At 58.2% G+C, this 27694-nt stretch overlaps 1 protein-coding gene across 4 annotated transcripts; it reads right to left on the reverse strand.

The window, feature by feature from the left end:
• Positions 1-1003: 1003 nt before the first annotated feature.
• On the reverse strand, positions 1004-27464 carry ACTN4 (actinin alpha 4). 4 transcript variants are annotated; one of them, XM_084224437.1, is made up of 22 exons: positions 27258-27464; positions 19845-19959; positions 19313-19432; positions 17596-17682; positions 17319-17406; positions 16799-16877; positions 16632-16713; positions 14481-14566; positions 12606-12698; positions 11080-11310; positions 10034-10181; positions 9493-9643; positions 8826-8934; positions 7819-7959; positions 6822-7004; positions 5994-6128; positions 5202-5381; positions 4446-4592; positions 4252-4332; positions 3917-3979; positions 3563-3721; positions 1004-2740 (listed from the first exon to the last, which is right to left on the reverse strand). In XM_084224437.1, the coding sequence occupies exons 1-22, from the start codon at positions 27396-27398 to the stop codon at positions 2582-2584; spliced, it is 2778 nt and encodes a 925-aa protein (XP_084080563.1). In that variant the 5' UTR covers positions 27399-27464; the 3' UTR covers positions 1004-2581. The 4 variants fall into 4 exon arrangements, with proteins under 4 accessions (XP_084080563.1, XP_084080562.1, XP_084080565.1 ...); XM_084224436.1 differs by lacking the exon at positions 14481-14566 and adding an exon at positions 15529-15614; XM_084224439.1 differs by lacking the exon at positions 3917-3979.
• Positions 27465-27694: the final 230 nt, after the last annotated feature.

Raw genomic sequence — 27694 nt, forward strand, 5'->3', positions numbered from 1 at the left:
GAGAATCGTGAGGGGAGAAAAAGGGCGGGAACCGTGAGGGGAGAAAAAGGGCGGGAATCGTGAGGGGAGAAAAGGGCGGGAACCGTGAGGGGAGAAAAAGGGCGGGAATCGTGAGGGGAGAAAAGGGCGGGAACCGTGAGGGGAGAAAAAGGGCGGGAATCGTGAGGGGAGAAAAGGGCGGGAACTGTGAGGGGAGAAAAGGGCGGGAATCGTGAGGGGAGAAAAGAGAGAAATGTAAGGGGAAAAGCGAGAGAAATGTGAGGGGAAAAGGGGGGGAAATGTGAGGGGAAAAGAGAAGGAAATGTGAGGGGAAAAGAGAGAATCGTAAGGGGAGAAAAGGGTGGGAATCATGAGGGGAAAAGGGGGGGTAAATGTGAGGGGAAAAGAGAATCGTGAGGGGAGAAAAGGGCGGATATCGTGAGGGGAGAAGAGGGAGAAATATGAGGGAGAAGAGAGGGAAACATGAGGGGAAAGGGAGGGAAGCGTGAGGGGGAAGGGGGGGGACATATGAGGGGAAAAGAGAGGGAAATGTGAGGGGAGAAAAGGGTGGGAATCGTGAGGGGAAAAGGGGGAGAAATGTGAGGGAGAAGAGAGGGAAATGCGAGGGGAAAGGGAGGGGAAATGTGAAGGGAAAAGAGAAGGAAAATTGAGGGGAAAAGGGGGTGAAACGTGAGAGGAAAGAGAGGGAAATGTGAGGGGAAACATGAGGGGAAGAGAGAGAGAAATGTGAGGGGAAAAGGGAGGGAGAAAATGCAGAAAATGTGAGAGGAAAAAAGTCAAGAAGTGAAGGAAAAAGGGTGGGAAACTGGAGAGAAAAAAGGATGGTGAACATGGGGGAAAATCCCCAATACAACATAGGGATCTTGCACTCATATGTGCCTCACATTTCACCCCAAAACAATCTCATTTTTACCTCAAAATGGTCATTTTCTCCCCTAAAGATTGGCTACACGTGGGGAAAAAGTGAAGAAAAACTCCGAGATTCCACAAATTGGGTTTTTTTTCCAGCAATATTTTAATTACAGGACAAAGAAGCTGCTACGTGAATATATATTTATATAATAAATCCGTAAAGTTATAAAGGAAACCGGAATTTTCTGCTTCCCGTCAAAATTTTCCAGGATCAGGCGCTTTATTAGGTGGATTTCTCTTAATTTTCCTCCTTGCTTCTCTTAATTTTTAGTGTTTTTCCACAGTTCTTATTTCTCTCTTGATTTTTCTCCTTGCTTCTCTTAATTTTTAGTGTTTTTTCCACAGTTCTCCTTATTTCTCTCTTGATTTTTCTCCTTGCTCCTCTTAATTTTTAGTGTTTTTTCCACAGTTCTCCTTATTTTTCTCCTTACTCTTCTGTATTTATCATTATTTTCCCATATTTTTATTTATTTCTCCATGATTTTCCTCATTCCTCTCCTAATTTTTCCACATTTTTCATTTCTCTTTATTTTTTTCCTAATTTTCCATCTCTCTCCACGTTTTTCCTCCTAATTTTTTTCATTTTTTTCCTCATTCCTCCGTGCTTTGCATTTCTTTATTTCCCTATTCCCCCCTTATTTCCCCCATTTTTTTTTTTTGGTCCACAAAACGCTGCTCCGAGGCGGGAATGTGAGTGAAAAACCCTTAAAAAAAACCCCCCAAAACCCCAAATTTTTCCCCATAAATTACGTGAGAAGTGGGGGAAACGTGAGGGGAGAGGGAGCCCTCGGGCTGCGCCGCCGATCCCGTGGAAAACAGCGGGAATTTCTCTCTCTCTCTGTGCCTCGTTACCAAAAATAACCATTTCCATTTCCGGGCGCGGCCAGGCCCCGCGGGAGGCGGAGCCCGAGGAAAAGCGGGAATTGCATCCCGAAATATCCCAAGATCAATCAACTGTTGCATAGTAGGAGGCGGGGGGGGGTTGGGGATCCGGGATCCTGGGGGGTCCTGGGGGGTCCTGGGGGACCCTCGGGGATCCTGGGGGGTCCTGGGGGGTTGTGAGGGTCCCTGGGGTGTCCTGGGGGGTCCTGGGGGACCCTCGGGGATCCTGGGGGGTCATGAGGGACCCTTGGGGATCCAGAACTGTCGGGGATCTGGGATCCTGGGGGGTCCTGGGGGGTTGTGAGGGTCCCTGGGGGGTCCTAGGGGACCCTTGGGGATCCAGGACTGTCGGGGATCCGGGATCCTGGGGGGTCCTGGGGGGTCCTGGGGGACCCTCGGGGATCCTGGGGAGTCCTGGGGGACGCTCAGGGGTCCTGGGGAGTCCTGGGGGGTCGTGAGGGACCCTCGGGGATCCTGGGGGGTCCTAGGGGACCCTCGGGGATCCAGGACTGTCAGGGATCCGGGATCCTCGGGGATCCTGGGGGAACCCCAGGGATCCGGGACCGTTGGAGACCGTCAGGGATCCGGGATCCTCGGGGATCTGGGACCGTCAGGGACCCTCGGGGATCCCGGGGGATCTGGGACTGTCGGGGATCCGGGATCCTGGGGGGGTTCCTGGGGGACCCTCGGGGATCCTGGGGGTTCCTGGGTGACCCTCGGGGATCCTGGGGGGTTCCTGGGTGACCCTCGGGGATCCTGGGGGATCCAGGGGGTCTCGGGGCCCCGCTCAGAGGTCGCTCTCGCCGTAGAGCGCCGTGGAGAAGGATTTGTAGTCCAGGGCGCCGGGGACGCCGTCGGGGCCGGGGTAGGGCGCCATGCGGGCGATGCAGTACTCGGCCTGCGCCGCCGGCAGCTCCCGCCGCAGCTCGGCCGCCGTGATGTAGTTCTGGGGAGAAACGGGGGGAAATGGGGAGAAAACGGGGGTGAACCGAGCTCCAGTGCCGGTGATCCCACCTGGGGATCGACCAACTTTGGAAAAGAGGTCCCCAAATCCCGCCTTGGTGCTGCTCCCCAAATCTCACCCTCAGTTCCCAAATCTCACCGTGTAATTCTGCTGTGGCCTTCCCAAATCCCCCCCTGGAATTCCCAGATCTCACCTCAAAATTCTGCTGTTCCCTTCCTGAACCCCACTGCCTGTTCCTAAAGCCCCCAGCCCCAGTCCCATGCCCCCCAGGACCATCCCAGACCCCGCTGCCCTGTTCCCAAGCCCCCCAGCCCCCTTCCCAAACCCCCCCAGGACCATCCCAGACCCCCCAGCCCTCCTCCCAAGCCCCCCAGGACCATCCCAGACCCCGCTGCCCCCTTCCCAAACCCTCCAGGACCATTCCCAAGCCCCCCAGGACCATCCCAGACCCCCCAGCCCCGTTCCCAAACCCTCCAGGACCATTCCCAAGCCCCCCAGCCCCCTTCCCAAACCCCCCAGGACCATCCCAGACCCCCCAGCCCTCCTCCCAAGCCCCCCAGGACCATCCCAGCCCCGTTCCCGAGCCCCCCAGGACCATCCCAGCCCCGTTCCCGAGCCCCCCAGGACCATCCCAGCCCCGTTCCCAAGCCCCCCAGGACCATCCCAGACCCCCCAGCCCCGTTCCCAAACCCCCCAGGACCATCCCAGACCCCCCAGCCCCCTTCCCAAGCCCCCCAGCCCCCTTCCCAAGCCCCCAGGACCATCCCAGCCCCGTTCCCGAGCCCCCGGAGGCGCGGTGCCCACCTTGTCCCCGGCCAGCACGCGGAAGCTGTTGATGACCTGCTCGGCCGTGTCCGTGTCCGTGGTCTCCTGGGACATGAAGTCGATGAAGGCCTGGAAGGTGACGCTGCCGCTGCCGTTGGGATCCACCACGGCCATGATCCGCTGGAATTCCGCGTCGCCCTGCGGGGAGAGGCGCGCTCGGGGATTCTGCCGCTCCCCCGGGCCTTCCAGAGCTTTCTCCCCGGGAATCCTGGAGCTTTTCCACTTTCCCCCCGCCCTCCCTCCTCCCCTGGCTCCCCCCGCGGCGATGGGATGGAGAAAGGAGGAGATTGAACGGAAATCAAAGGTGCAGAAGCAGGAAAAGGGGGAGGTTACCAGGCTGGATCCCGCGGCGCCCAGCAGGGCGCGGAAATCGTTGGAGTCCGTGCGGCGCTTCGGCTGCCGGGAGGGAGAGCAGAGGAAGAGGAAGAGGGAGAGGGAGGAGGAAGAGGGAGAGAAAAGCAGAGAATCCATTAGAGGAGAAAACCGGCGCAGAAAAGGATGGAAGGAAAGGAGGAAGGAATGATGGAGAGGGAGGGAGGACGGAAGGATGGAAGGAAGGAAGGGAGGAAGGAAGGAAGGGAGGAAGGGAGGAAGGAAGGGAGGGAGGAAGGAGAGGAAGGAAGGAGGAGAGGAAGGAAAGAGGAGGAGGAGGAGGAAGCAGGCAGTACCTGCCGGTCGTTCTCGACGTCGTAGCCCAGGCTGATCAAACAGGCCTTGAACTCCTCGGGGCCCAGGGCACCGCCGTGGTCCTGGGCAAATGGGGGAAAAGGAGGAAATGAGGGAAAACAGGAGGCAGCTCCCCCATTCCAGGGGGAAGAACCCAGATCCCCCAGCCCCCCTGGGATCCCCCGGGATCCCCGACCTTGTCGAAGTGGTTGAAGGAGGCGCGGAACTCCTGCATCTGCTCCTGGCTGATGCCCTTGGCGTCGCGGGTCAGGATCTGGTTCTCCACCTCGTTGATGGTCCGGGCGATCGTGGTCAGCAGCTGCTCCCAGCCCACGCGCAGGTGCTGCACACAGGGGAAGGGAACGGGGCGGTGAGGGGCAAACGGAGCACCCTGATCCCCTGGGGGGGGGATCCAGTGCCCACGGGATCGCCCTGATCCCCTCAGTGCCCACAGGATCGTCCTGATCCCCACGGGAGGGATCCAGTGCCCACGGGATTGTCCTGATCCCCTGGGGAGGGATCCAGTGCCCATGGGATCGTCCTGATCCCCACGGGAGGGATCCAGTGCCCACAGGGTCATCCTGATCCCCCTGGGTGACCCCAATTCTGCTCCACGTGCAGTTGGAATCCCAGCTGTGGAGGATCAGGGCCTGCTGCCCACCCTGGGACCCCCAAATCTCTGTGGGACCCCTCCTTCCCTGGGACCCCCAAATCCCTGTGGGACCCCTCCCTCCCTCCCCAGTCCCAGCCCCTTGGGATGACCCCGAATCTCCTTAGTGACCCTGAATCCCCTCAGTGACCCCAAATCTCCTCAATGACCCCAAATCCCACTGGGACGATCCCGAACTCCCTCAGGATGGTCCCAAATCCCCTTGGGACAACCCCAAATGCCCTCAGGACGACCCCAAATCCCCTCAGGATCCCCCCAAAGCCCGGGGGGCTGGGACCCCACCTCCATGGTGTAGTTGGAATGCTGGTTGTCGAAGATGAGCGCTTCCTGCACCAGCTGGTGCTGCTGCTCCAGCAGCTCCAGGTTGGGTTTGTACTCCACGATGTTCTGCTCATACTCCTTCAGGTGGTTCAGCTGGTCCTCCAGGGTCCCGTTCATCTCGATGGAGATCCGGCCGATCTCCTGGGGTCAGGGGGATTCCCTTCCAGAGCCCATCCCAGCACCCTCCCAGCACCCCACCGGATCCCCCTGAGCAGATCCCAGATCCCTAAGGCAGGAATTCCATCCCTTTTTCCAGGATTCCACCCAGCCAGCCCTTCCTGTGGCTTGCTGAGCTGGGACAATGTGGGCATGGAGCAGCCCCAGAGCTGATTCCACCATCCCCACCATCCCTCCATCTCCATCCCCACCTTCTCCACCATCCCCACCATCCCCACCTTCTCCACCATGCCACCATCCCCATGTCCACCCTCTCCACCTCCACCATTTCCATCCCACCATCTCCATCCCCAACATCTCACCATCTCCACCATCCCATGTCTACCATCTCCAGCATCCCACCATCTCCACCTCCACCATCCCCATCTCACCATCTCCACCATCTCCATCCCCACCTTCTCCACCATCTCTATCATCTCCACCATCTCCACCATCCCCATGTCCACCCTCTCCAGCTTCACCCTTTCCATCCCCACCATCTCCATCCCACCACCCCACCACCCCAGGCATCCCGTTCCGGGGCCGCTCCCAGTGCTCCCAGCGCTCCCAGTGCTCCCAGTCTGGGGCGGTTCTGACCTCCATCTTGGTCTGGATCCAGGGCCCCACGCGGTTGGCCTGGCTCCCGAACTGCCGCCGCAGGTGCTCGTTGGAGTTCTGCCGGTTCTGCTCCTCCTGCAGCGCCTGGTCCCGCTTGGGCACCAGCTGCTGCACCTGGGGAGGGGAAACGGTGGGGAACCCTGCTGGGAACTGGGACAGCACTGGGGAAACTGGGAAACCACTGGGGAAACTGGGAAACCCTGCTGGGAAACTGGGAGAGCACTGGGGAAACTGGGAAACCCTGCTGGGAAACTGGGAAACCCTGCTGGGAAACTGGGAAACCCTGCTGGGGAAACTGGGAGAGCACTGGGGAAACTGGGAGAGCACTGGGGAAACTGGGAAAGCACTGGGGAAACTGGGAGAACGCTGGGGAAACTCAGAAACCCTGCTGGGGAACTGGGAAAGCACTGGGGAAACTGGGAAAGCACTGGGGAAACTGGGAAACCCTGCTGGGAAACTAGGAAACCCTGCTGGGGAACTGGGAAACCCTGCTGGGGAACTGGGAAACCCTGCTGGGGAACTGGGAGAGCACTGGGGAAACTGGGAGAGCACTGGGGAAACTGGGAAACCCTGCTGGGAAACTGGGAGAGCACTGGGGAAACTGGGAAACCCTATTGGGGAACTGGGAAAGGGGGGAGAAGGGTGGGAAAGGTGGGGAAAAGGGTGGGAAAGGTGGGAAAAGGGTGGGCAAGGTGGGAAAAGGGTGGGCAAAGGGGGGAGAAGGGTGGGAGAAGGGTGGGAAAGGCGGGAAAAGGGTGGGAAAGGTGGTCAAAGGGTGGCAAAGGGGGGGGTTGGCTGCCCTCGTACCCGCTCCCACTTGGAGTTGATGATCTGCGGCGTGACCGAGGTGTAGGGGTTGCCGGCGGGCAGCTGCAGCCCGTGCAGCTCCGCCAGGCGCTGCGCCTCCCGCTGGATGCCCAGGATCGCCTCCCGCTCCTTGTCCGCGTCCGGCAGCGTCGACTTGAACTGGTCGTGGGCAGCAATCAGGCCCTGCCGACAGAATTGGGGGTGGAACAGGATGGATCCTCAGGATGGATCGTCAGATTGATCCTCAGGATGGATCCTCAGGATTGATCCTCAGGATGGCTCCTCAGGATGGATCCTCAGGATGGATCCTCAGGATGGAGCCTCAGGATGGAGCCTCAGGATGGATCCTCAGGATTGATCCTCAGGATGGATCCTCAGGATGGATCCTCAGGATGGATCCTCAGATTGATCCTCAGGATGGATCCTCAGGATGGATCCTCAGGATGGATCCTCAGGATGGATCCTCAGGATGGATCCTCAGGATTGCTCCATGAAATTGTTCCTCCACGATTGTTTCACAGAATTGTTCCACAGAATAATTAAATAGAATAATTCCACGGAATTAATTCCATAGAGTAATTCCACAGAATAATTCCACAGAATTAATCCTCCCACAGAATTATCCCACAAAATTAATTCCACAGAATAATTCCACAGAGTGATTCCATGGAATTATTCCACAGAATTATTCCACAGGAATAATTCCATAGAGTTATTCCACAGAATTGTTCCACAGAATAATTCCATAGAATTATTCCACAGAACTGTTCCAGAGAATAACTCCATAGAATTATCCCACAGAATTATTCCACAGAATAACTCCACAGATTAATTCCTCAGAATCCCTGAGACTGCAGCTGGGAGCTGCTCCATCCCCAAACCTCCGTCCCCTGCCACAGAATCACCAAGGAATCACCCAAACCCCGCCCACAAACACCCCAAAAACGGCATTTTTGGTTTTTTTAGATTGTTTTTGTGCCAGGAGCGGGGCTCTCACCTGGATCTCCTCGATGGTGTGCACGATGAACATGTCCTGCAGGTCCTCCATGGCGCTCTCCATCCAGTTGTTGAAGGGCGCCGCGCGCTTGGCGTACTCCAGGTGCAGCTCGTCGATCGTCTCCAGCTGCTTCTCCGTTTGCTGCGGCCACAAACGCCGGGATGGGAACCGGGGGGCATCCCAGGTGGGATCCGGGGGGACCCGGGGGGGATCCCAGGTGGGATCCGGGGGGATCCAGGGATGGGAGCCAGGGATGGGAGCCAGGGGGAGCCGGGGATGGGAGCCAGGGGGGATCCCAGGTGGGATCCAGGGATGGGAGCCGGGGGGGATCCGAGGTGGGATCCAGGGATGGGAGCCGGGGGGGATCCCAGGTGGGATCCAGGGATGGGATCCGGGGGGAACTGGGGGATCCAGGGATGGGATCCGGGGATGGGATACGGGGGGAGCCGGAGGGGATCCAGGGGTTGGGATCCAGGGCTGGGATCCAGGGGTTGGGATTGGGGCTGTTTGGGATCCTGGGGTGGTTGGGATCCAGGGCTGGGATTGGGGCTGGTTGGGATGCAGGGCTGGGGTCCGGGGCTGTGTGGGATCTGGGGTTGGGACTGGGGCTGTTTGGGATCTGGGGCTGTTTGGGATCTGGGGCTGTTTGGGATCCGGGGCTGGGACTGGGGCTAGTTGAGATCCCGGGATTGGTTGGGATCCAGGGTTGGGATCCCAGGGCTGTTTGGGATCCAGGGCTGTTTGGGATCCCAGGGCTGGTTGGGATCCAGGGCTGGTTGGGATCCGGGGTTGGGATCCGGGGGCTGGTTGGGATCCAGGGTTGGGATCCCAGGGCTGTTTGGGATCCCGGGGCTGTTTGGGATCCCCGGGGCTGTTTGGGATCCCAGGGCTGTTTGGGATCCCAGGGCTGTTTGGGATCCCTGGGGCTATTGGGGATCCCAGGGCTGTTTGGGATCCCGGGGCTGGTTGTGATCCCGTCCCCCCTGCTCCCCACAGACCCCCCTGACCTCGAGCGCCTCCCGGCGGCTGTGGGTCAGCGAGCCCAGCAGGTCCCACTGGTCACAGATCTTCTGGCACCGCGCGTTGACGCTCGGGGAGTCGTAGTAATCCAGCTCGCTACGGGGGGAAACGGGGGGAAAATGGGGGGAAATGGGGGGAAACAGAGGGGGAATGGGGAAAAACGGGGGGAAACGGGGGGGAAATGGGGAAAAACGGGGAAAAAACGGGGGGAAACAGGGAAAAATAGGGGGAAACGGGGAAAATCAGAGGGGAAATGGGGAAAAATGGGGGGGGAAATGGGAAGAAAAAGAGGAGAAATGGGGGGGAATGGGGAAAACCATAGGGGAAATGGGGAAAAAACAGCGGGAAAAGAGGGAAAGGCCGTGGGAAAAAAGGGGAGAATTAGGAAAAGGGAGTAAAGGGGAAAATAGCAGGAAAAGGTGTGAAGGAGAAAAAAGAGTGGGAGATATTTCAGGTCATTTTGGGTTCATTTTGGGATAGTTGGGGTTATTTATTTGGTAATATTTTGGGGTGTGTTTTGGGGATATTTTGGGCTTTCCCATCCTGTACTTGGGTGATGGCTGGGATCTGCTTTTGGGGTCCCCCCCGGGACACTTTGGGGGTGATTTTGGGGTCCAGTTTGGGGTGTTTTGGGGTTGTTTTGGGTTGCCATACTTGAGCTCCTGGGCGATGGCTGCGATCTGCTCCACCCGGTCCTGGTGCGCCGCCAGGTCCGACTCGAAGGCCTCGTGCTTGCGGAGCAGCGCCCGCACCTGGGCCAGGGAGGCCGTGCCCGAGTCCCGGTCCCGCAGGGCCACCTCCTTACCTGGGCACAGGTGTGGGGACACCCCTGAGACCCACCCTGAACCCCCCCTGTGCCACCTCCTTACCTGGGCACAGGTGTGGGGACACCCCTGAGACCCACCCTGTGCCACCTCCTTACCTGGGCACAGGTGTGGGGACACCCCTGAAACCCCCTGTGCCATCTCCTTACCTGGGCACAGGTGTGGGGACACCCCTGAATCTCTGTCACCCACAAATCCACTCCCTGCTCCCCCAGATCCACCCTCTGCCCCTCTAGATCCACCCCCTGTCCCCCCAGATCCGCCCCCCTGCCCCCCCAGATCCCACCCCTGCCCCCCCAGACCCATCCCCTGCCCCCCCAGACCCATCCTCTGCCCCCCCAGACCCCCCCAGACCCATCCCCACCCGGTACCTTCCGTCCACCCCTCGTGGATCGAGGCTTTCTGCCGGAATTTCTCGGCCAGGTGATCCAGGCGCTCCAGGCGCCGCAGCTCCGTCAGCAGCCACTCCTCGTGGCCCTTCTCAGCCTGCTCCAGGCGCTGCCACCCCGCCCCGATGTCCTGGGGACCCCAAAACCCCTCAGAGTGACCCCAAAAACCCCTCAGAGTCACCCCAAAACCCCCTGGCACAGGTGGCACAGGTGACCCCACTCCTCGTGGCCCTTCTCGGCCTGCTCCAGGCGCTGCCATCCCGCCCCGATGTCCTGGGACCCCAAAACCCCAAAGAGTCACCCCAAAAACCCTCAGAGCCACCCCAAAACCCCCTGGCACAGGTGACCCCACTCCTCGTGGCCCTTCTCAGCCTGCTCCAGGCGCTGCCACCCCGCCCCGATGTCCTGGGGACCCCAAAAACCCTCAGAGTGACCCCAAAAACCCCTCAGAGCCACCCCAAAACCCCCTAGATTCACCCCAAACCCCCTCAGAGTCACCCCAAAAGCCCCTGGGACCCTCCCAAACCCCTTGGGCCCACCCTGCCCTCTGACAGCACACAGCTGGGCAGGTTTAGGGTGGGTTTAGGACCCACCAAGGTGGATTTGACCCCCCTGAGAACCCCCAAGTCCCCCCCAGGACCCCAAAGCCCCCAGACCCACTGAGACCATGCTGCCCTCAGAAGGCCAGGGCAGATTTGGGGCAGTTCAGGGTGGGTTGAGCCCCGCTGGGACCCCGAATCCCCCAGACCCACTGAGACCATCCTGCCCTTGGAGGGCTGGGGCAGATTTGGGGCAGTTTAGGGTGGGTTTATCCCCCCCAGGACCCCGAAGCCCCCAGACCCACCGAGACCATCCTGCCCTCGGGGGGTCAGGGCAGATTTGGGGCAGTTTAGGGTGGGTTTATCCCCCCCAGGACCCCGAAGCCCCCAGACCCACCGAGACCATCCTGCCCTCGGGGGGCTGGAGCAGATTTGGGGCAGTTCAGGCTGGGTTTAGCCCCCCCAGGAGGTTGTAGCCCCCAGACCCACCGAGACCATCCTGCCCTCGGAGGGCATGAAGGCGGGCCGGCCGCTGAGGCGCAGTTTTGTCTGCAGGGTGTTGAAGTTGATCTCCAGCTGACACTTCTCCTGCACCTTGGGCGGTTTGTGCACGCGCCGGTACTCGCGGAAATCCTCCAGCTTCTGCTGCATGGCCGGGATCGTCTTCTGGGGGTCCCGCGCCTCCAGCCAGGGGATGGTGCGCTGGATCCACGCCAGCAGCTGGGGGGACACAGAGTTGGGGTGTGGGGTGGGGTTTGGGGTGGGGTTTGGGGGCTGGATCCACGCCAGCAGCTGGGGGGACACAGATTTGGGGGTTGGGGTGGGGTTTGGGATGGGGTTTGGGGTGTGGGATGGGGCTGGATCCACGCCAGCAGCTGGGGGACACAGAGTTGGGGTGTGGGATGGGGTGTGGGGTGTGGGATGGGGTGTGGGGTGGGGTTTGGGGGGCTGGATCCACGCCAGCAGCTGGGGGGACACAGATTTGGGGGTTGGGGTGGGGTTTGGGATGGGGTTTGGGATGGGGTTTGGGGGCTGGATCCACGCCAGCAGCTGGGGGACACAGATTTGGGGGTTGGGGTGGGGTTTGGGATGGGGTTTGGGGTGTGGGATGGGGTTTGGGGGGCTGGATCCACGCCAGCAGCTGGGGGACACAGATTTGGGGTGTGGGGTGGGGTTTGGGGGGCTGGATCCACACCAGCAGCTGGGGGGACACAGATCTGGGGTGTGGGGTGGGGTTTGGGATGGGGTTTGGGATGGGTTTGGGGGGCTGGATCCACGCCAGCAGCTGGGGGACACAGATTTGGGGTGTGGGATGGGGTGTGGGGTGTGGGATGGGGTTTGGGATGGGGTTTGGGGGGCTGGATCCACGCCAGCAGCTGGGGGACACAGATTTGGGGTGTGGGGTGGGGTTTGGGGGGCTGGATCCACACCAGCAGCTGGGGGGACACAGATCTGGGGTGTGGGGTGGGGTTTGGGATGGGGTTTGGGATGGGTTTGGGGGGCTGGATCCATGCCAGCAGCTGGGGGACACAGATTTGGGGTTTGGGGTGTGGGATGGGGTGTGGGGTGTGGGACGGGGTGTGGGATGGAGTTTGGGGGGCTAGATCCACACCAGCAGCTGGGGGACACAGATTTGGGGTGTGGGGTGTGGGACGGGGTGTGGGATGGGGTTTGGGATGGGGTTTGGGGGCTGGATCCACGCCAGCAGCTGGGGGACACAGATTTGGGGTGTGGGATGGGGTTTGGGGTGTGGGATGGGGTGTGGGATGGGGTTTGGGGTGTGGGATGGGGTCTGGGGTGTGGGATGGGGTTTGGGGTTTGGGATGGGGTTTGGGGGGCTGGATCCACGCCAGCAGCTGAGGGACAGGGATTGGGAATGTGGGAGGGGGTTTGGGGTGGGATTTGGGGTTTTCCCCCTTACATCTGAGGCCAGGCACTCACAGTGCTCTGTGAGGAGGTTTAGGGGATTTTTGGGGGTGTTTTTGGGGTGGGATTTGGGGTATTTCCCCCCTTACATCCGAGGCCAGGCGCTCGTAGTCCTCCATGAGCTGCTCGTTCTCCTGGTTCACGGCCAGAACTTTGCAGATCCGATTGGCCGCCGTCTCCGCCTGCAGGAACGGGAATTTGGGAATATGGAAATATGGAAATACGGGAATTTGGGATTGGGAATATGGGAATATGGAAATACGGGAATACGGAAATACGGGAATACGGGAATATGGGAATATGAGAATATGGAAATGGGAATATGGAATTATGAGATTGGGAATATGGGACTATGGGATTGGGAATGGGATTGGGAATTTGGGAATATGGGAATGGGAAACGGGGTCAGGGACACCCCCAGCCCCAGGGAAAGGGGCAGAGGGAAGAGGAAGAAGGAAGGAGGAAAGCAGAACAGAAAGGAGAAGGAAAGTGCGAGAAAAAAGAAGGAAAAAAGTGAAAGGAAAAAAGAAGGAGGAAAAAGTATAAATAGGAGAAAAAAGAGAGGGAAAGGAATGGGAAAATTGGGAGAAAATAGGGGGAAAACAAAAAAAAGCTTGAAGGAAAGAAAGGGGGAAGAAAGGAGGGGAAAAATAGGAAAAAAAGGGGGAAAAATTGGGAGAAAAGAGGGAAAAAAGGGGGAAGAAAAAGAAAATAAAAGAAAGGGGAAAGAAAAAGGAAGCCCAGCCCTCTGTGAGCCCCATCCCAATCCTGATCCCGATCTGCACGGACTGTCCTGCCCCAGCAGGAGCAGGAGGAGGAGGAGGAGGAGGAGGAGCAGGGCTGGAGGTACCTGGGTGGGAAGCAGAGGAGGAATCCAGGAGGAGGAGCGGGAGGACGGACGGACGCCCGCGGGAAGAGGAAGAGGAACTGGGAAGGGCCGGGAGGAGGAAAATCCAACGGCCGGGGGGGAAGGAAATAAAGGAAATAAATGAAGGAAATAAACGAAGGAAATCTATAAATCAAATAAAGGATAAGGGGGGAAGGGAAAGGAAAGGAAGGGAATGGAGGGAGCAGGAAAAGGAAGGAGGAAAATGAAGGGAATAAAGGGGAAAAGGGATAAAGGGGAAAATGAAGGGAATGAGAAAGGGAATAAAGGAAAGGGGGAAAGGGATAAAGGAAAGGAAAAAAGGAAAGGAAAAAAGGAAAGGAAAAAGGGAAAAGGAAGGGAATGAGAAAGGGAATAAAGGAAAGGGGGAAAGGAAAGGGATAAAGGGCAAAAGGAAGGGAATAAAGGGAAAAGGAAGGGAATAAAGGGAAAAGGAAGGGAATAAAGGGAAAAGGAAGGGAGCAAAGGGAAAAGGAAGGGAATAAAGGGGGAAAGGAAGGGAGCAAAGGGAAAAGGAAGGGAATAAAGGGCAAAAGAAAGGGAATAAAGGGGAAAAGGAAGGGAGTAAAGGGAAAAGGAAGGGAGTAAAGGGAAAAGGAAGGGAGTAAAGGGGAAAAGGAAGGGAATAAAGGGGAAAGGAAGGGAATAAAGGGAAAAGGAAGGGAATAAAGGGGAAAAGGAAGGGAATAAAGGGAAAAGGAAGGGAGTAAAGGCAGGGAATGAGGAAGGGAACACTGGAAGAACCCCGAGGAAGCCGGCAGCGTGACCACAGCAGAGCCAGGCCCCACTTCCCCTGTGCCCAGGCCAAGCAGAGCAGCAGCCAGGCAGACCCCAGACCCCAGACAGACCCCAGACAGATCCCAGACAGACCCCAGAGCCCAGACAGATCCCAGATCCCAGAGCCCAGACAGATCCCAGAGCCCAGACAGATCCCAGAGCCCAGATCCCAGGCAGATCCCAGACAGATCCCAGATCCCAGACAGACCCCAGACCCCAGACAGATTCCAGATCCCAGGCAGATCCCAGGCAGATCCCAGAGGCCAGGGAAGGGCAGCGGGCGCTCCGGGGCCGGGCTCACCTTCTGGGCCCCGGAGAAGGCGTGGTAGAAGCAGGACACGTAGGTCATGATGGCCTTCTCGTCGGGCCGCAGCGTGCCCACGATATCTGCCCGGGGAGAGCAGAGCACAGCCACAGCTCCAGCAGCATCCCCAACCCCCAGCGTGGGCAGGAAGCACTTCCCGGGGTCGGGATCCCCCCCAGGACGGCTCATGGGGGGTCTGTCCTGCCTTGGCCCCGTTCCTCAACAGCCCAGGAGACAGAGGGGCTCCCTGGAACCTGCCCTGCACGTGGATTTCCATGGAATTCCGTGGATTTCCCGTGCATTCCCACAAATTTCCTATGGATTCTCATGGATTTACCATGGATTTCCATTCATTTCCCATGGATTCCTATGGATTTACCATGGATTTCCATTAATTTCCCATGGATTCCCATGGATTTCCCATGGATTTCCATTATTTCCCATGGATTTCCATGGAATCCCGTGGATTTCCAAGGATTCACACAGATTTTCAAGGATTTCCATTAATTTCCCATGGATCCCCATGGATTTCCCTGGACTCCTGTGGATTTCCCATTGACTTCTGTGGATTTCCAAGGATTCCCATGGATTTCCAAGGATTCCCATGGATTTCCAAGGATTCCCATGGATTTCCTATGGATTTCCAAGAATTTCACATGGATTTCCATAGATCCCCATGGGTTTCCACGGAATCCTGTGGATTTTCCATTGACTTCCATGGATTTTTATGGAATCCCATGGATTTCCCACAGATTCCCACGGATTCCCATGGGTTTCCCGTGGATTTTCTGTGGATTCCCAGGAATTTCCCATGAATTCCCCATGGATTTCCCCCAAACTCGGGACTCCCTGCAGATTTAACCCCTCATGAGCCAGCTGGGGGTGGTCCCGGAGCCCCCCCCGAGCGACAGCGGCCGCGGCTGGAAGAGAAGCGAGCGTGACAGCGGAGAGAGAATTCCAGAGGGGAAAATTCCAGAAGGGCGGATCCGGGAGGAAGATTCCGGAAGGGCGGATCCGGGAGGAAGATCCCGGAGGCTCCCGGTACCTTCTGGGCCCCGGAGAAGGCGTGGTAGAAGCTGGACACGTAGGTCATGATGGCCTTCTCGTCCGGCCGCGCCGTGTTCACGATGTCTGCAAGGAACCGCAGGGGTTAAACTGGGAACAGCTGGGAGCAAACTGGGAACGGGCTGGGAGCAAACTGGGAACGGGCTGGGCACGGGGCCGGAGCCTCTCCCGGCTGGAATTCCGGAATCCTGGGGGATCCACCCGGATGGGCACGGATCGGGGCTGGACGGGGAAAATTGGGGTTAGGATGGGTGGTTCCAGCGTGGGCCCTGGAGTTGTGGGGTCAAAGAGTTGTGGGGTCCTGGAATTGTGGGGTCCAGGAATTGTGGGGTCCTGGAGTTGTGGGGTCCTGGAGTTGTGGGATCAAAGAGTTGTGGGGTCCTGGAATTGTGGGGTCCTGGAATTGTGGGGTCCTGGAATTGTGGGGTCCTGGAGTTGTGGGGTCCTGGAACTGTGGGGTCAAAGAGTTATGGGGTCCTGGAGATGTGGGGTCCTGGAGTTGTGGGGTCCTGGAATAATGAAATCAGAGAATTATGGGATCCTAGAAAAAGAGAATGCCAGATTTGTGGGATGCTGGAATTGTGGGACCCTGAAGTCATGGAATAATGAAATCTGAGAATTATGGGATCCTAGAAGAAGGAAACGCCAGATTTGCGGGATCCTGGAATAACAAAATCCGAGAATTGTGGGAACCTAGAAGAAAGGAATGCCAGATTTGTGGGATGCTGGAATTGTGGAGACCTGGAATAATGAAATCCGAGAATTATGGGATCCTAGAAGAAAGGAATGCCAGATTTCTGGGATGCTGCAATTGTGGAGACCTGGAATAATGAAATCTGAGAATTACAGGATCCTAAAGAAGGGAATGCCAGATTTATGGGATTGTACAGCTGTGGAGTTCTGCAGTCCTGCAATAACAGGATGGTAAAATCAAACAATTACGGAACCCTGAGCATCCCAAATCCTGGATAACCGGTGCTGAACAGGAGAAACCCAGGATAAATCAGGGATCCTGTGAGGAAATCCCCCTGCAGGGCCTGGAAGAGATCCCTGGATGCCCTGGATCCAGAATTCCACACTCACCCTCGGCGTCCAGCATCTTGGGAATGTCCAGGTACTTCTCGGCCACCTCGAAGGCGTTGTTGAGGTTGGTGACAGGATCATCCTGGGGGGAGGGAGAGGCTCCGTGGGTGGGAATTCCCAAATTCCCGGATTTTCCAGGGGAAAGGCGGGAGGAGTTCGGGGTTTACCTTGCGCAGCTTCTCGTACTCGATCAGTTCCGGGCGGTGCCGGTGGATGAGGGCGTTGAAGGCCAGCCCGTCCTTCCAGCTGGGGGAAAACGGGAGTGAGAACCTGGGAATTCACTGGGAAAACCAGGATCAGATCCCAGGAATCCATGGGGAAACTGGGGATTAGATCCCAGGAATTCACTGGGAAAATGGGGATCAGGTCCCAGGAATTCACAAGGAAACTGGGGATCAGATCCCGGGAATTCACTGGGAAAATGGGGATCAGATCCCAGGAATCCATGGGGAAAATGAGAATCAGATCCTGGAGAATCCGCGGGGAAAGTGGGGATCAGATCCCGGGAATTCATGGGAGTTTGGGAGTTCTGACCCTGGCTGAGCCCAGCCTGCCCTGGGGAATGAGAAGAGGAAGAGGAAGAGGAAGAGGAAGAGGAAGAGGAAGAGGAAGAGGAAGAGGAAGAGGAAGAGGAAGAGGAAGAGGAAGAGGAAGAGGAAGAGGAAGAGGAAGAGGAAGAGGAAGGACCTGATGTGGAAGTTCTGGACGTTGACGTTCTTGTACGGAGCCGTTTTCCGCTGGCACCAGAGCAGGAGCCCCTCCTTGGCCGAGGTCTCTGCGGGAGCAGGGCTCAGAGATTGGGGTGGATCCCTCAAACCCCGGGGCAGGTCCCAGGGGCAGATTCCAGAGTAGATCCCACAATCCCAGGAGCAGATCCCCCAATCCCAGGGTGGATCCCCCAACCCCAGGAGCAGATCCCAGGGTGGATCCCCCAACCCCAGGAGCGGATCCCGTGTCCCGTTACCTTCCACGGAGATGTCCTGGATGGCGAAGCGCAGGATGATCGTCCAGATCATGCCCAGCGTCATCTTGGCGTTCCCGTCCACGATCTCTGCGGGGAAAGCCCCAGGGAATGGATTCCAGGTGGGAATTCCCAGCGGGAGTTATGGGGTTGTGGGACCTTGGAACTGGGGGGGCTCCACAATGGAAGAGTCCAAAAATTGTGGGGTCCCAAAATGAGCAGATCCCACATTAGGGAATCCTGCAGTAATGGGATCCCGGGATCTGGGAACGGTGGGATCCTGGATTTATGGAGTCTCAGGACACAAAGGTCTGGAATTACGGGGACCCAAAATTCACTGAAGCCTAGGATTAGGGGATGCAGGATTTGTGGGACTGCAGAACTGGAATTACAGATCCCGGAATTCATTACAGAACCACGGAATCCTGGGAGGATGGAATTGTTTGGGGTGGAAAAGACCTCGGAAACCACGGAGGGAGAGGAATCCCACAGGGCAGGGAAGTGGGGAGGAACCCCGGGCTCCTCATCCCGATCCCACATTCCCAAGGTTGCCTCCAGCGGCCCCAGCCCTTGTTTTTTGGGAATTCCTGGGCTGGGGGCGGGTGCCGGGCGTCTCCCGGCTCGGGGCCGGTCGGGACTCGCTCGGCTCCGGGCACGCGGAGCTTTGGAGCTTTCCCCAGCTCGGATCCCAACAAACCGGCCCGGCCGGAGCCGCTGCCAGCCCGGCCCGCCCGGCCCCGGGGGGATCCTGTGGGATCCTGTGGGAAAGCTCCCGGATCCCGCAGGGAATGACCCCGGATCCCACAGGAATGGTCCCAATCCCACAGGGAATGATCCTGGATCCCGCAAGGAACAATCCCAGAGATCCCGCAGGGAATGACCCCAGATCCCACAGGAATGGCCCCGGATCCCGCAGGGAATTGTCCTGGATCCCACAGGAATGGTCCCAATCCCACAGCGAATGACCCCAGATCCCGCAAGGAACAATCCCAGAGATCCCACAGGGAATGACCCCAGAGATCCTGCAGGGAATGGTCCAGATCCTACAGGGAATGATCCCAGATCTCACAGGGAATGATCCCGGATCCCGCAGGGAATGGTCCCAATCCCACAGGGAATGACCCCGGATCCCGCAAGGAACAATCCCAGAGATCCCACAGGGAATGACCCCAGAGATCCTACAGGGAATGATCCCGGATCTCGCAGGGAATGATCCCAGATCCTGCAGGGATGGTCCCAGAGATCCCATAGGGAACAGTCCCAGTCCCGCAGAGAATGATCCCGGATCCTGCAGGGAATGATCCCTGGATCTCTCAGGAAATGATCCCAATCCCACAGGGAACAGTCCTGATCCTGCAGGCAACAATCCCAATCCTGCAGGGAATGATCCTGATCCCGCAGGGATAATTCCATCAAAACCCAGGAACAGCCTGACCTCCATGAGCTGCACCCACTGCCTTCGACTTTGGAATCCCGGAATTCCCAGAATTCCCAAAATTCCCAGGTGCTCCGTGACTCAGTGAGGCGTGGTGGCACCACCCAGGTTTGGGTGAAGATTATAGAGTCTGGGTCAAGGTTAAAGGGTTTGGGTAGAGGTTAAAACCCCTCAAAACCCTGATTTTGGCCTAAAAGGGGCAAATCCCAGGCCCTGGGGTGGCAGATCCCAGCAGATTCCGATGGATCCCAGCAGATCCCAGCGGATCCCCGGGTGGGGCCTCACCCTCGGCGCCGATGGAGACGAGCTTGACGCCTTTGCTGGCGATGAAGTCCAGGGCCTTGTTGACGTTGTTGATCTTGTGCACCCTCATCTTGCCCCGCTCGGGCTTCGGGAGCCGCTCCCCTGCAAAGGGACCGGGGTCAGGGCTGAAGGGTTTGGGGCAGGACTGAAGGGTTTGGGGCAGGGCTGAAGGGTTTGGGTCAGGAATAAAGGGTCTGGGTCAGGAATAAAGGGTTTGAGTCAGGGCTGAAGGGTTTGGGGCAGGGCTGAAGGGTTTGGGCCAGGACTGAAGGGTTTGGGGCAGGACTGAAGGGTTTGGGTCAGGAATAAAGGGTTTGGGTCAGGAATAAAGGGTTTGGGTCAGGGCTGAAGGGTTTGGGCCAAGGTTAAAGGGTTTTGGGTCAAGTTTAAAGGTGTTTGGGGAAGTTTCAGCACTTTGGGCCTAGCTGGGGGGTTTCTGGGCCGAGTTTGAGGATTTTGGGCCCAGCTGGAGGGTTTTTGGGCTGAGTTTTGGGGTTTTGTACTCAGGCCTGACCTGAGATGACCTCGAGCAGCAGCATCAGCTTGAGCCCATCCCGGAAATCCTCGTCAATGTTCTCGATCTGCGTGCCGGCCTTGCGCAGGTGGGAGTTGCACCAGGCCGTGAACGTCTGCGGGGCCGGGGGCAGGGTCAGGTTTGAGGGCACCCCCGGGGTTTGGGGAGACCCCTGGGGTCAGCAGGAACCCCCAGGGTCAGCAGGGACCCCAGGGGTTTGGGGAGAAAATGGGGAACTGGGGGCCTGGGGATCCTCATCCCACTGGGAATGACCCCACTGGGAATGACCCCACTGATCGCACTGGGAATGACCCTGGGTTATTGACCCCACTGGGAATGATCCCACTGACCCCACTGGGAATGACCCTGGGTTATTGATCCCACTGGGAATGACCCCACTGACCCCAGCAGGAATGATCCCACTGGGAATGACCCTGGGTTACTGACCCCACTGGGAATGATCCCACTGACCCTACTGGGAATGACCCTGGGTTATTAATCCCACTGGGAATGACCCCACTGATCGCACTGGGAATGACCCTGGGTTATTGATCCCACTGGGAATGACCCCACTGATCGCACTGGGAATGACCCTGGGTTATTGATCCCACTGGGAATGACCCCACTGACCCCACTGGGAATGACCCCACTGACCCCACTGGGAATGATCCCAAGCCTTTCACCCCTCGGGAACACCCAATCCCACAACCCTCAGCTCCAGTTATTTGTGGATCTGGGATGGCTCCACCCCAAAATCTGCTTGTGGGGCCACATTTTGGGCTCAGGAACCTCCTCCAGACAGATCCCTGCCCGCCCCAAACCCGGGGCCGATCCCCCCGGATGTGGGAGCGCCCCAGATCCAGCAGGATTCCCGGGAGGATCCCAGTTTTGGGGTGGCTGTGGGATTGCCGTGGGCTCCCGGGCGGCTCCGGGGCGGCGCCGGGACTTTGGCCGGTGCCAGGCCCGCACATGCCTGTGCCAGGCGCGGCCGGGCGCGGCCCCCGGGCACCGACACACGCCCGGGCCCTGAGTCACCCGGGCCCGAGAGATCCCGGAAAAATCCCACAAAAATCCCGTGCTGGGATCTCCTTCAGGGACACACACCCGGGCCTGAGAGAGATCCTGGAAAAATCCCACAAAAATCCCGTGCTGGGATCTCCTTCAGGGACACACACCCGGGCCTGAGAGAGATCCCGGAAAAATCCCACAAAAATCCCGTGCTGGGATCTCCTTCAGGGACACACACCCGGGCCTGAGAGAGATCCTGGAAAAATCCCACAAAAATCCCGTGCTGGGATCTCCTTCAGGGACACACACCCGGGCCTGAGAGAGATCCTGGAAAAATCCCACAAAAATCCCGTGCTGGGATCTCCTTCAGGGACACACGCCCGGGCCCTGAGTAACCCGGGCCCGAGAGAGATCCCGGAAAAATCCCACAAAAATCCCGTGCTGGGATCTCCTTCAGGGACACACACCCGGGCCCGGGAGAGATCCCGGAAAAATCCCACAAAAATCCCGTTCTGGGATCTCCTTCAGGGACACACACCCGGGCTCTGAGTCACCCAAGAGATCCCAGGAGGATCCCATAAAATCCCATAAAATCCCGCTCTGGGATCTCCCCCCTGGCCCTGCGGTGCCCAGGGGTCACCGGCATTCCTGAAAGGTTTAAACTCCTGCCCCGAGCGCTCGTTTCCTTCCAAAATCCGGGGAAATCGGCGCCAAATCCCGGGAATTTCTGTGCTGAGGGAACACTCGGTGTTCCCCCCAGACCCGGGACATTCCCACAGCCCCAAAGCCGAAGGTTTTTCCCCCAGAATTTGGGAATTCGGGACGTGTAAAGGCCGGGATGGGTGGGAAGCAGCGGGGTCTGGGGAGGGGCGGCGGGGCCGTCGGAATCCGGGATAAAATCCGGGATAAATCGCGCCCGGAGCGACCCCCCCGGCGCGTTCCGGACAGAAATAACCATCCCAAAAATGCCTAAAAAAGGAGATTCCGCACGGGCCTCTGGAATTTCCTTCCCACGGAACCGCTGGAAAAGCGTTTTCCAGGCATTGTGTCAGGGACAGGAGCCCTCCCCTGCCGGGATCCGGGCCGGCTCCGAGCCCACCCGCGCCCCAGATCCCGGCACTCTGCGGCCGGCAAAGGGCTCCAGCCCCACTTCCTCCTCTGCTCTCCTCAATTTTTCCACGAAAAGCTCGGAAAGTGGTGGCAGGGAGGAAAATCCACCTCGTTGCTGCCCGGAATTTGGGATTGCAGAGCTGGAGGATGCGTTTACCCCAAAGATTTTGGGCTTTTGGGGCTGGGGAAGGGGTTTAATCCCGTTTTCCATCCCTCTTTTCCTCTGTTTGTCCATGAAAACCACTGGGAAACAGCGGCAGGGAGGAAAACCTGCCTCCTCTTCCTCCTTTCCATGGAAAACCTGGGCATTTCAGGAGGAAAATGCACTTTCCTCCCTCTTTTCCTCCATTTTTCCCTAAAAACTGGGAATTTCAAGGCTGGAAAATGCATTTTCCTCCCCTTCTTCCTCCTTTTTTTCCCTAAAACCCCAACTTTGGGATGGAAAATCCCTTGGGGAGGAGCTGGGATGTGTTTGTGACCGATCCTAAGGAATATTCCCAAAATTCTGGGCACACTGGGAATGCTGCCCGGGGTTGTTTCCTGGGGAATTTTTCCCAGGAGCTCCTCAGGGACAGAGATTTACCCCAAAAAAAAACCCAAATTGGGATTTTCCTTCGGGAATCTCCCAGAGTTCCCCATTTTTGGGTCCTTTTTGGGGTTTTGCCACTGTGGGAACCCTGGGAATGCCAACCCCAGGAATTCCAGGTGGGAATGAGCCCCCCCGGGGAGGTTTTGGGGTCTTTTCCGGGGATGGAGCCCCCAAAATCCCCAAAAAAATCCAAAATTGAGGTCGTTAACGAGGCCTCGTTAGGGCAGGAAGGAATTTGCTCCCACAACCCCAAACTCCCGTTAAAATGTGGCAGAGCTGAAAGAAAATTCCAGAGGGAATAAAAAACTCATCCAGGCGTTCCCCTGGGCTCGTTAGCGGGGGCTAATTAACATCATTTGCATAATTAACATAATTAACGAGGCGCCGCTTGTCCGAGGAGAGGGAAAAAGGAGGAAAAGGAGGGAAAAATCAGGGGAAATGACCCAAAAACCACGAGGAGGGGCAAGAAATCCGGGAAAACGGGAAAAAAAACAGGGAAGTGATGAAAAAACGAGGAAAAGTCACCCAGAAATCAGGAAAATGAGGAAAAAATGGGGGAAGTTACCAAAAATTCAGGGAAACTGAGGAAAAACTGGGAAAATGAGCAGAAAATGGGAAATCTGATGATAACACCAGGAAAAGGGGCCCAAAAATGGGGCAAAGGGCCAGAAAATTTGGGAAAATGGCAAAAAAAACTGGAGCAAAGTAAAAAAACTCAGGAAGTTATCCAAAAAAATCAGGAAATGGGACCAAAGAAATGGAGAAGAACAATTAGAAGCTGCGGGAATTAACAAAATAATGGTGGGAAATGACCAAAAATCAGGAAAAATGAGGAAAATTTGGGGAAAATGAGCAAAATTTGAGGGGGAAGATCGCTGAAAATTAGGGGAAATGATGAAAAATCGGGAAAGATGATGAGAAAAGAGGGACTGTGAGGATTTTGGGGCGCTGCTGTGCCCCATCCCGGTCACCCCCGGCGCATCCCGGGCTCTCCCCTCCCCCTGGAATGTTTTTGCTGTTGTTTTTTTGGATGTTTTCTGTTGCTTTCGCTGCATCTGCCGCTCCCGGGGGAGGCCGGAGCGCGGAATTCTCCTCATTCCTTGCCCTTATTCGGCTCCGGGCCGGGATTTTTTGGGAATAACGCGGTGAATTCCGGGCAGGATGCTCAGGTCCCGCACGCCGCCCCCCCTCGGGGCCGCCCCGGGTGGGATTTGGGGTTTTTGGGGGTTTTTTTGGGGTTTTTCAGGTCCGCAGGTGGGTCAGGGCGTGCCCGCATTCCACGCGGGATGAGCGGCTCCGACGCCGGCCACGCCTCGCCGGGGGTGCGGCACCGCCGGGGGCGGCTCCCCCGAAATGCCCCAAAATCCTGAATTTAGGGGAGATTTTCCAGGCCAGAACAGCCTGAGGGGGGCCGCCCGTGCCTGATTCTGTGATTGCTTCCCCAAAAATCGCTCCTGCCGTCAGGATGGGCTGAGATTCCTGGGCTGGGTGGGTGGAGAGGAGCTGGCACGAGCTGGAAACGGCCCAAAAATGGGAAAAACAGAGAAATATCCCCAAAGTGAGGAGGGAGCAGCGATCCTGCTGAGGGGTCAGGGATCCCCCTGGATCCCCACACTGGGATGGACCCCAAAGAACTGTCAGGAATTCTCTTCCCAGTGCATCCAGGCTGGAACTGGGAGGAAAAAAAAACACCTGGTTGGGACAAAATTCCTGCAGGAAAAACACCTGTTTGGGGCAAAAATTCCTGGGTTTTATGGAAAGAAAAACACACCTGGTTAGGGCAAAAATTCCTGGGTTTTATGGTGGGTTGGGAGAGAGGAAGGAAGAGAGGGAGGAAAGGAAGGGAAGGGAGGAAGGAAAGAAGGAGAGGAAGGAAGGAGAGGAAGGAGAGGAAGGAGAGGAAGGAAGGAAAGGAAGGAAAGGAAGGAAAGGAAGGAAAGGAAGGAAAGGAAGGAAAGGAAGGAAGGAAGGAAGGAAGGAAGGAAGGAAGGAAGGAAGGAAGGAAGGAAGGAAGGAAGGAAGGAAGGAAGGAAGGAAGGAAGGAAGGAAGGAGAGGAAGGAAGGAGAGGAAGGAGAGGAAGGAAGGACGGACGCTGTGAGGGGCCGGGTTCCGTTCCCGCTGCTCTCCCGCTGCTCCGGCCGCATTGCTGGAATTCCAGAGAATTCCAGAGGCGAATCCCTGGGGGCGGACACGGCCCCTTCCCCACGGCCACCATCCCCACCCAAGGGCTTTGGGATACTCGGAATTCCAGCAGCCAAATGCAGGAATGCGGTGGAAAAGCAGGAACCGCCTCAGGTGGGGAAGCAGAATCCCGAATTCCCAAAAAAGGGAGGAGGAGTCCGGGGCCATCCCTAAACCCCGCTCATTAACACCTAATTAACCCCTGCCGCAGAGCTCGTCCATCCTCCGGCATTCCCGGGAATCCAGCCGGGGGAAATCCGCCCCAAATCCTGACAAATCCACGGGAAAAAATTCACATTCTGGGCAGAGGAGAAGCAACAGGAACCGGCTGGGAAACGTGGGATAGGAGTGGGAAGTGCCGGGAATGGCAGGAAGTGCGGGAGGAAGAGGAGGAGGAAGAGGAGGAGGAAGCTCATCCCGCGCTTCCTGTGCCAAAAATAATCCAACTTAGCCCGGTTTTTTCTTAGAAAAACCTGGAAGTCGCAGGTAACCACGGCAACGGAGCCCAGCAGCCCCGGCCCCGAGTGTCCCCAGGACAGGGGCTCCCCCAAATGTCCCAAACCTGAGGGGATTCCCCCAAAATTCGGGGAGCTCAGCCGGACATTCAGGGAAGTCACCCCAAAACAGAGGGAATTCGCCCCAAATTCAGGGAATTAAACACAAAACACGCGGAACTCGACCCAAAATTAGTACATTAACTGGAACCTGAGGGAATTCACAGCAAGACTCGGGGAATTCAACCAAGGCACAGGGACTGAAGACAAAACTCACGGAACTCAGGGCAGAACTCGAGAATGGAACCCCAAACACGGGAATGGAACCCCAAACACGGGAATGGAACCCCAAATTGAGGGAATTGAACCCCAAATTCAGGGAATGGAACCCCAAATTGAGGGCATGGAACCCAAACTTAGGAATGCACCCCAAACCTGGGAATGGAACCCAAACACAGGAACGCACCCCAAACTGCAGGAATTCACCCCAAGGCCAGGAATCCTCCCCAGCCGGGAGTTCCGCCCGACTCCAATGATTAACCCGGAACACTCCGGCGCCCGCTCGGAATTCCGGGCCAGCCCCTCCCAGCTCCCGGCGGTTCCCACGCCCGAGGGTCCCGGTTATTTTGGGGGGGGGGCGATGCAGGGGTCCCCCGGTGCTCCCGAAGCCCCGGGAAGGCGGCGGATCCCGGAGGATCCCGGCGGATCCCCCTTTCCCCAGTGCCCTTTATCCCGTCCCGCCGCTCTCCGGAAGCTTCTCCAGCCGGAATGGCGGGGGGGACCCTCCGGACCCCCCCGGAACCTGCGAAAATCCCTCGGGGTTCGCTGCAGCCGGGCTGTGCGCTCCTCACAGCCCCCTCCCCAGCACGGGAGACCCCCGAACTCAGCCCTGGGGCACCCCAAAGTTCGCCCCTCACCTCTCAGGTGTGGTATCCCCCCCAGACACAGCCGTAGGGGACCCCAAAGTTCACCCCTCACCCCTTAGGTGTGGTACCCCCCCCACAAACACAGCCCTGGGGCACTCCAAAATTCAACTCTCACCTTTCAGGTGTTGTATCCCCCCACCAAACACATCTCCGCGGGTCCCCAAAGTTCACCCCTCACCTCTCAGGTGTTGTATCCCCCCACAAACACATCTCTGGGGGTCCTCAAAGTTCACCCCTCACCCCTCAGGTGTGGCATCCCCCCCAGACACAGCCCTGGGGGACCCCAAAGTTCACCCCTCAGGTGTTGTATCCCCCCCAGACACAGCTCTGGGGGTCCCCAAAGTTCACACTTCACCCCTCAGGTGTAGCACCCCCCCCCAAACACAGCCCTGAGGCACCCCAAAGTTCACCCCTCACCCCTCAGGTGTGGCATCCCCCCCAAACACATCTCTGGGGGTCCCCAAAGTTCACTCCTCACTCCTCAGGTGTGGTACCCCCCCCTCAAACACAGCTCTGGGGGTCCCTGAAGTGTCTCCCCCACCCAGTTACGGGGGTTTCTCCCCCTCTGACCCCGCTCACGGACCCCCAAAAGTCCTGATTCCCCCCCAGACCCAGCTCGGACCTTCCGGGGACACCCTGAGCCCCTCCAGACTCCTCAGAGACACCCCCAAAAGGTCCCGATACCCCTCAGATGTCTCTGCCCCGGGCTGGGACCCCTCAGGGAGGCTCCTGTGCCCCTCCAGATCCCCCCAGGCCCCCCAAACCTCCCTGTCCCGGGCTCTGACCCCTCATGAACCCCCTCAGGGACACCCCCGGCCCCCTCAGGGACCCCTCAATGGAGCTCCTCATACTCGAATCCTCTTAGACACCCCAAAATCCCTCATGGATCCCCTCAGGGACCCCAAAATCCCTCATAGATCCCCTCAGGGACCTCTCAGACACCCCAGGATCCCTCATGGATCCCCCAGGTCCCCCTGCCCCGCGCTCCGGAACCCCTCAGAGATCCCTCAAACCCTCCAGACGCCTCAGGAAACCCCTCAGGCTCCGCAATCCCCTCAGGGACCCCTCACGATCCCCCCTCACTGACCCCCCAGCCCCCCCCACCTTGCGCTGCTGCTTCTCCCAGGCGGGGTCCAGGAGTAGATCCCGATCCCAATCGTCCTCCTGGGCCATGTAGTCGCCATTGGGGCCGGGCCCGTTCCCGCCGTACGGGTGGGGTTGCCCCGCGCTGTGGTAATCCACCATTATCGCCGCCCTGATGTCGCGACAGGCGGAGGACGCGCCAGCGACACGGACCCGAATCGGCCCCCCCCCTTGGCCCCGACTGCGCACGCGCCGCCGCCCAGGCCGCGCCCACCGCGCCGCGCGCGCACGGGCCGGGCGGAGCCACGCCCCCCGCCCTCAGGCCCCACCGCGGCCCCGCCCATCGCCCTCACGGAGCCGAGACCACGCCCACAAGCGCATTAAACTCCGCCCAGCACTCCCCACCCTCAGGCGCGCCCCAAGCCACGCCCCCTCCCCTCAGACGCCCCCTTCCATTT

This window comes from Fringilla coelebs (genome assembly GCF_963513975.1).
Source record: "Fringilla coelebs genome assembly, chromosome: 37".
NCBI classification, from domain to species: Eukaryota; Metazoa; Chordata; class Aves; order Passeriformes; family Fringillidae; genus Fringilla; species Fringilla coelebs.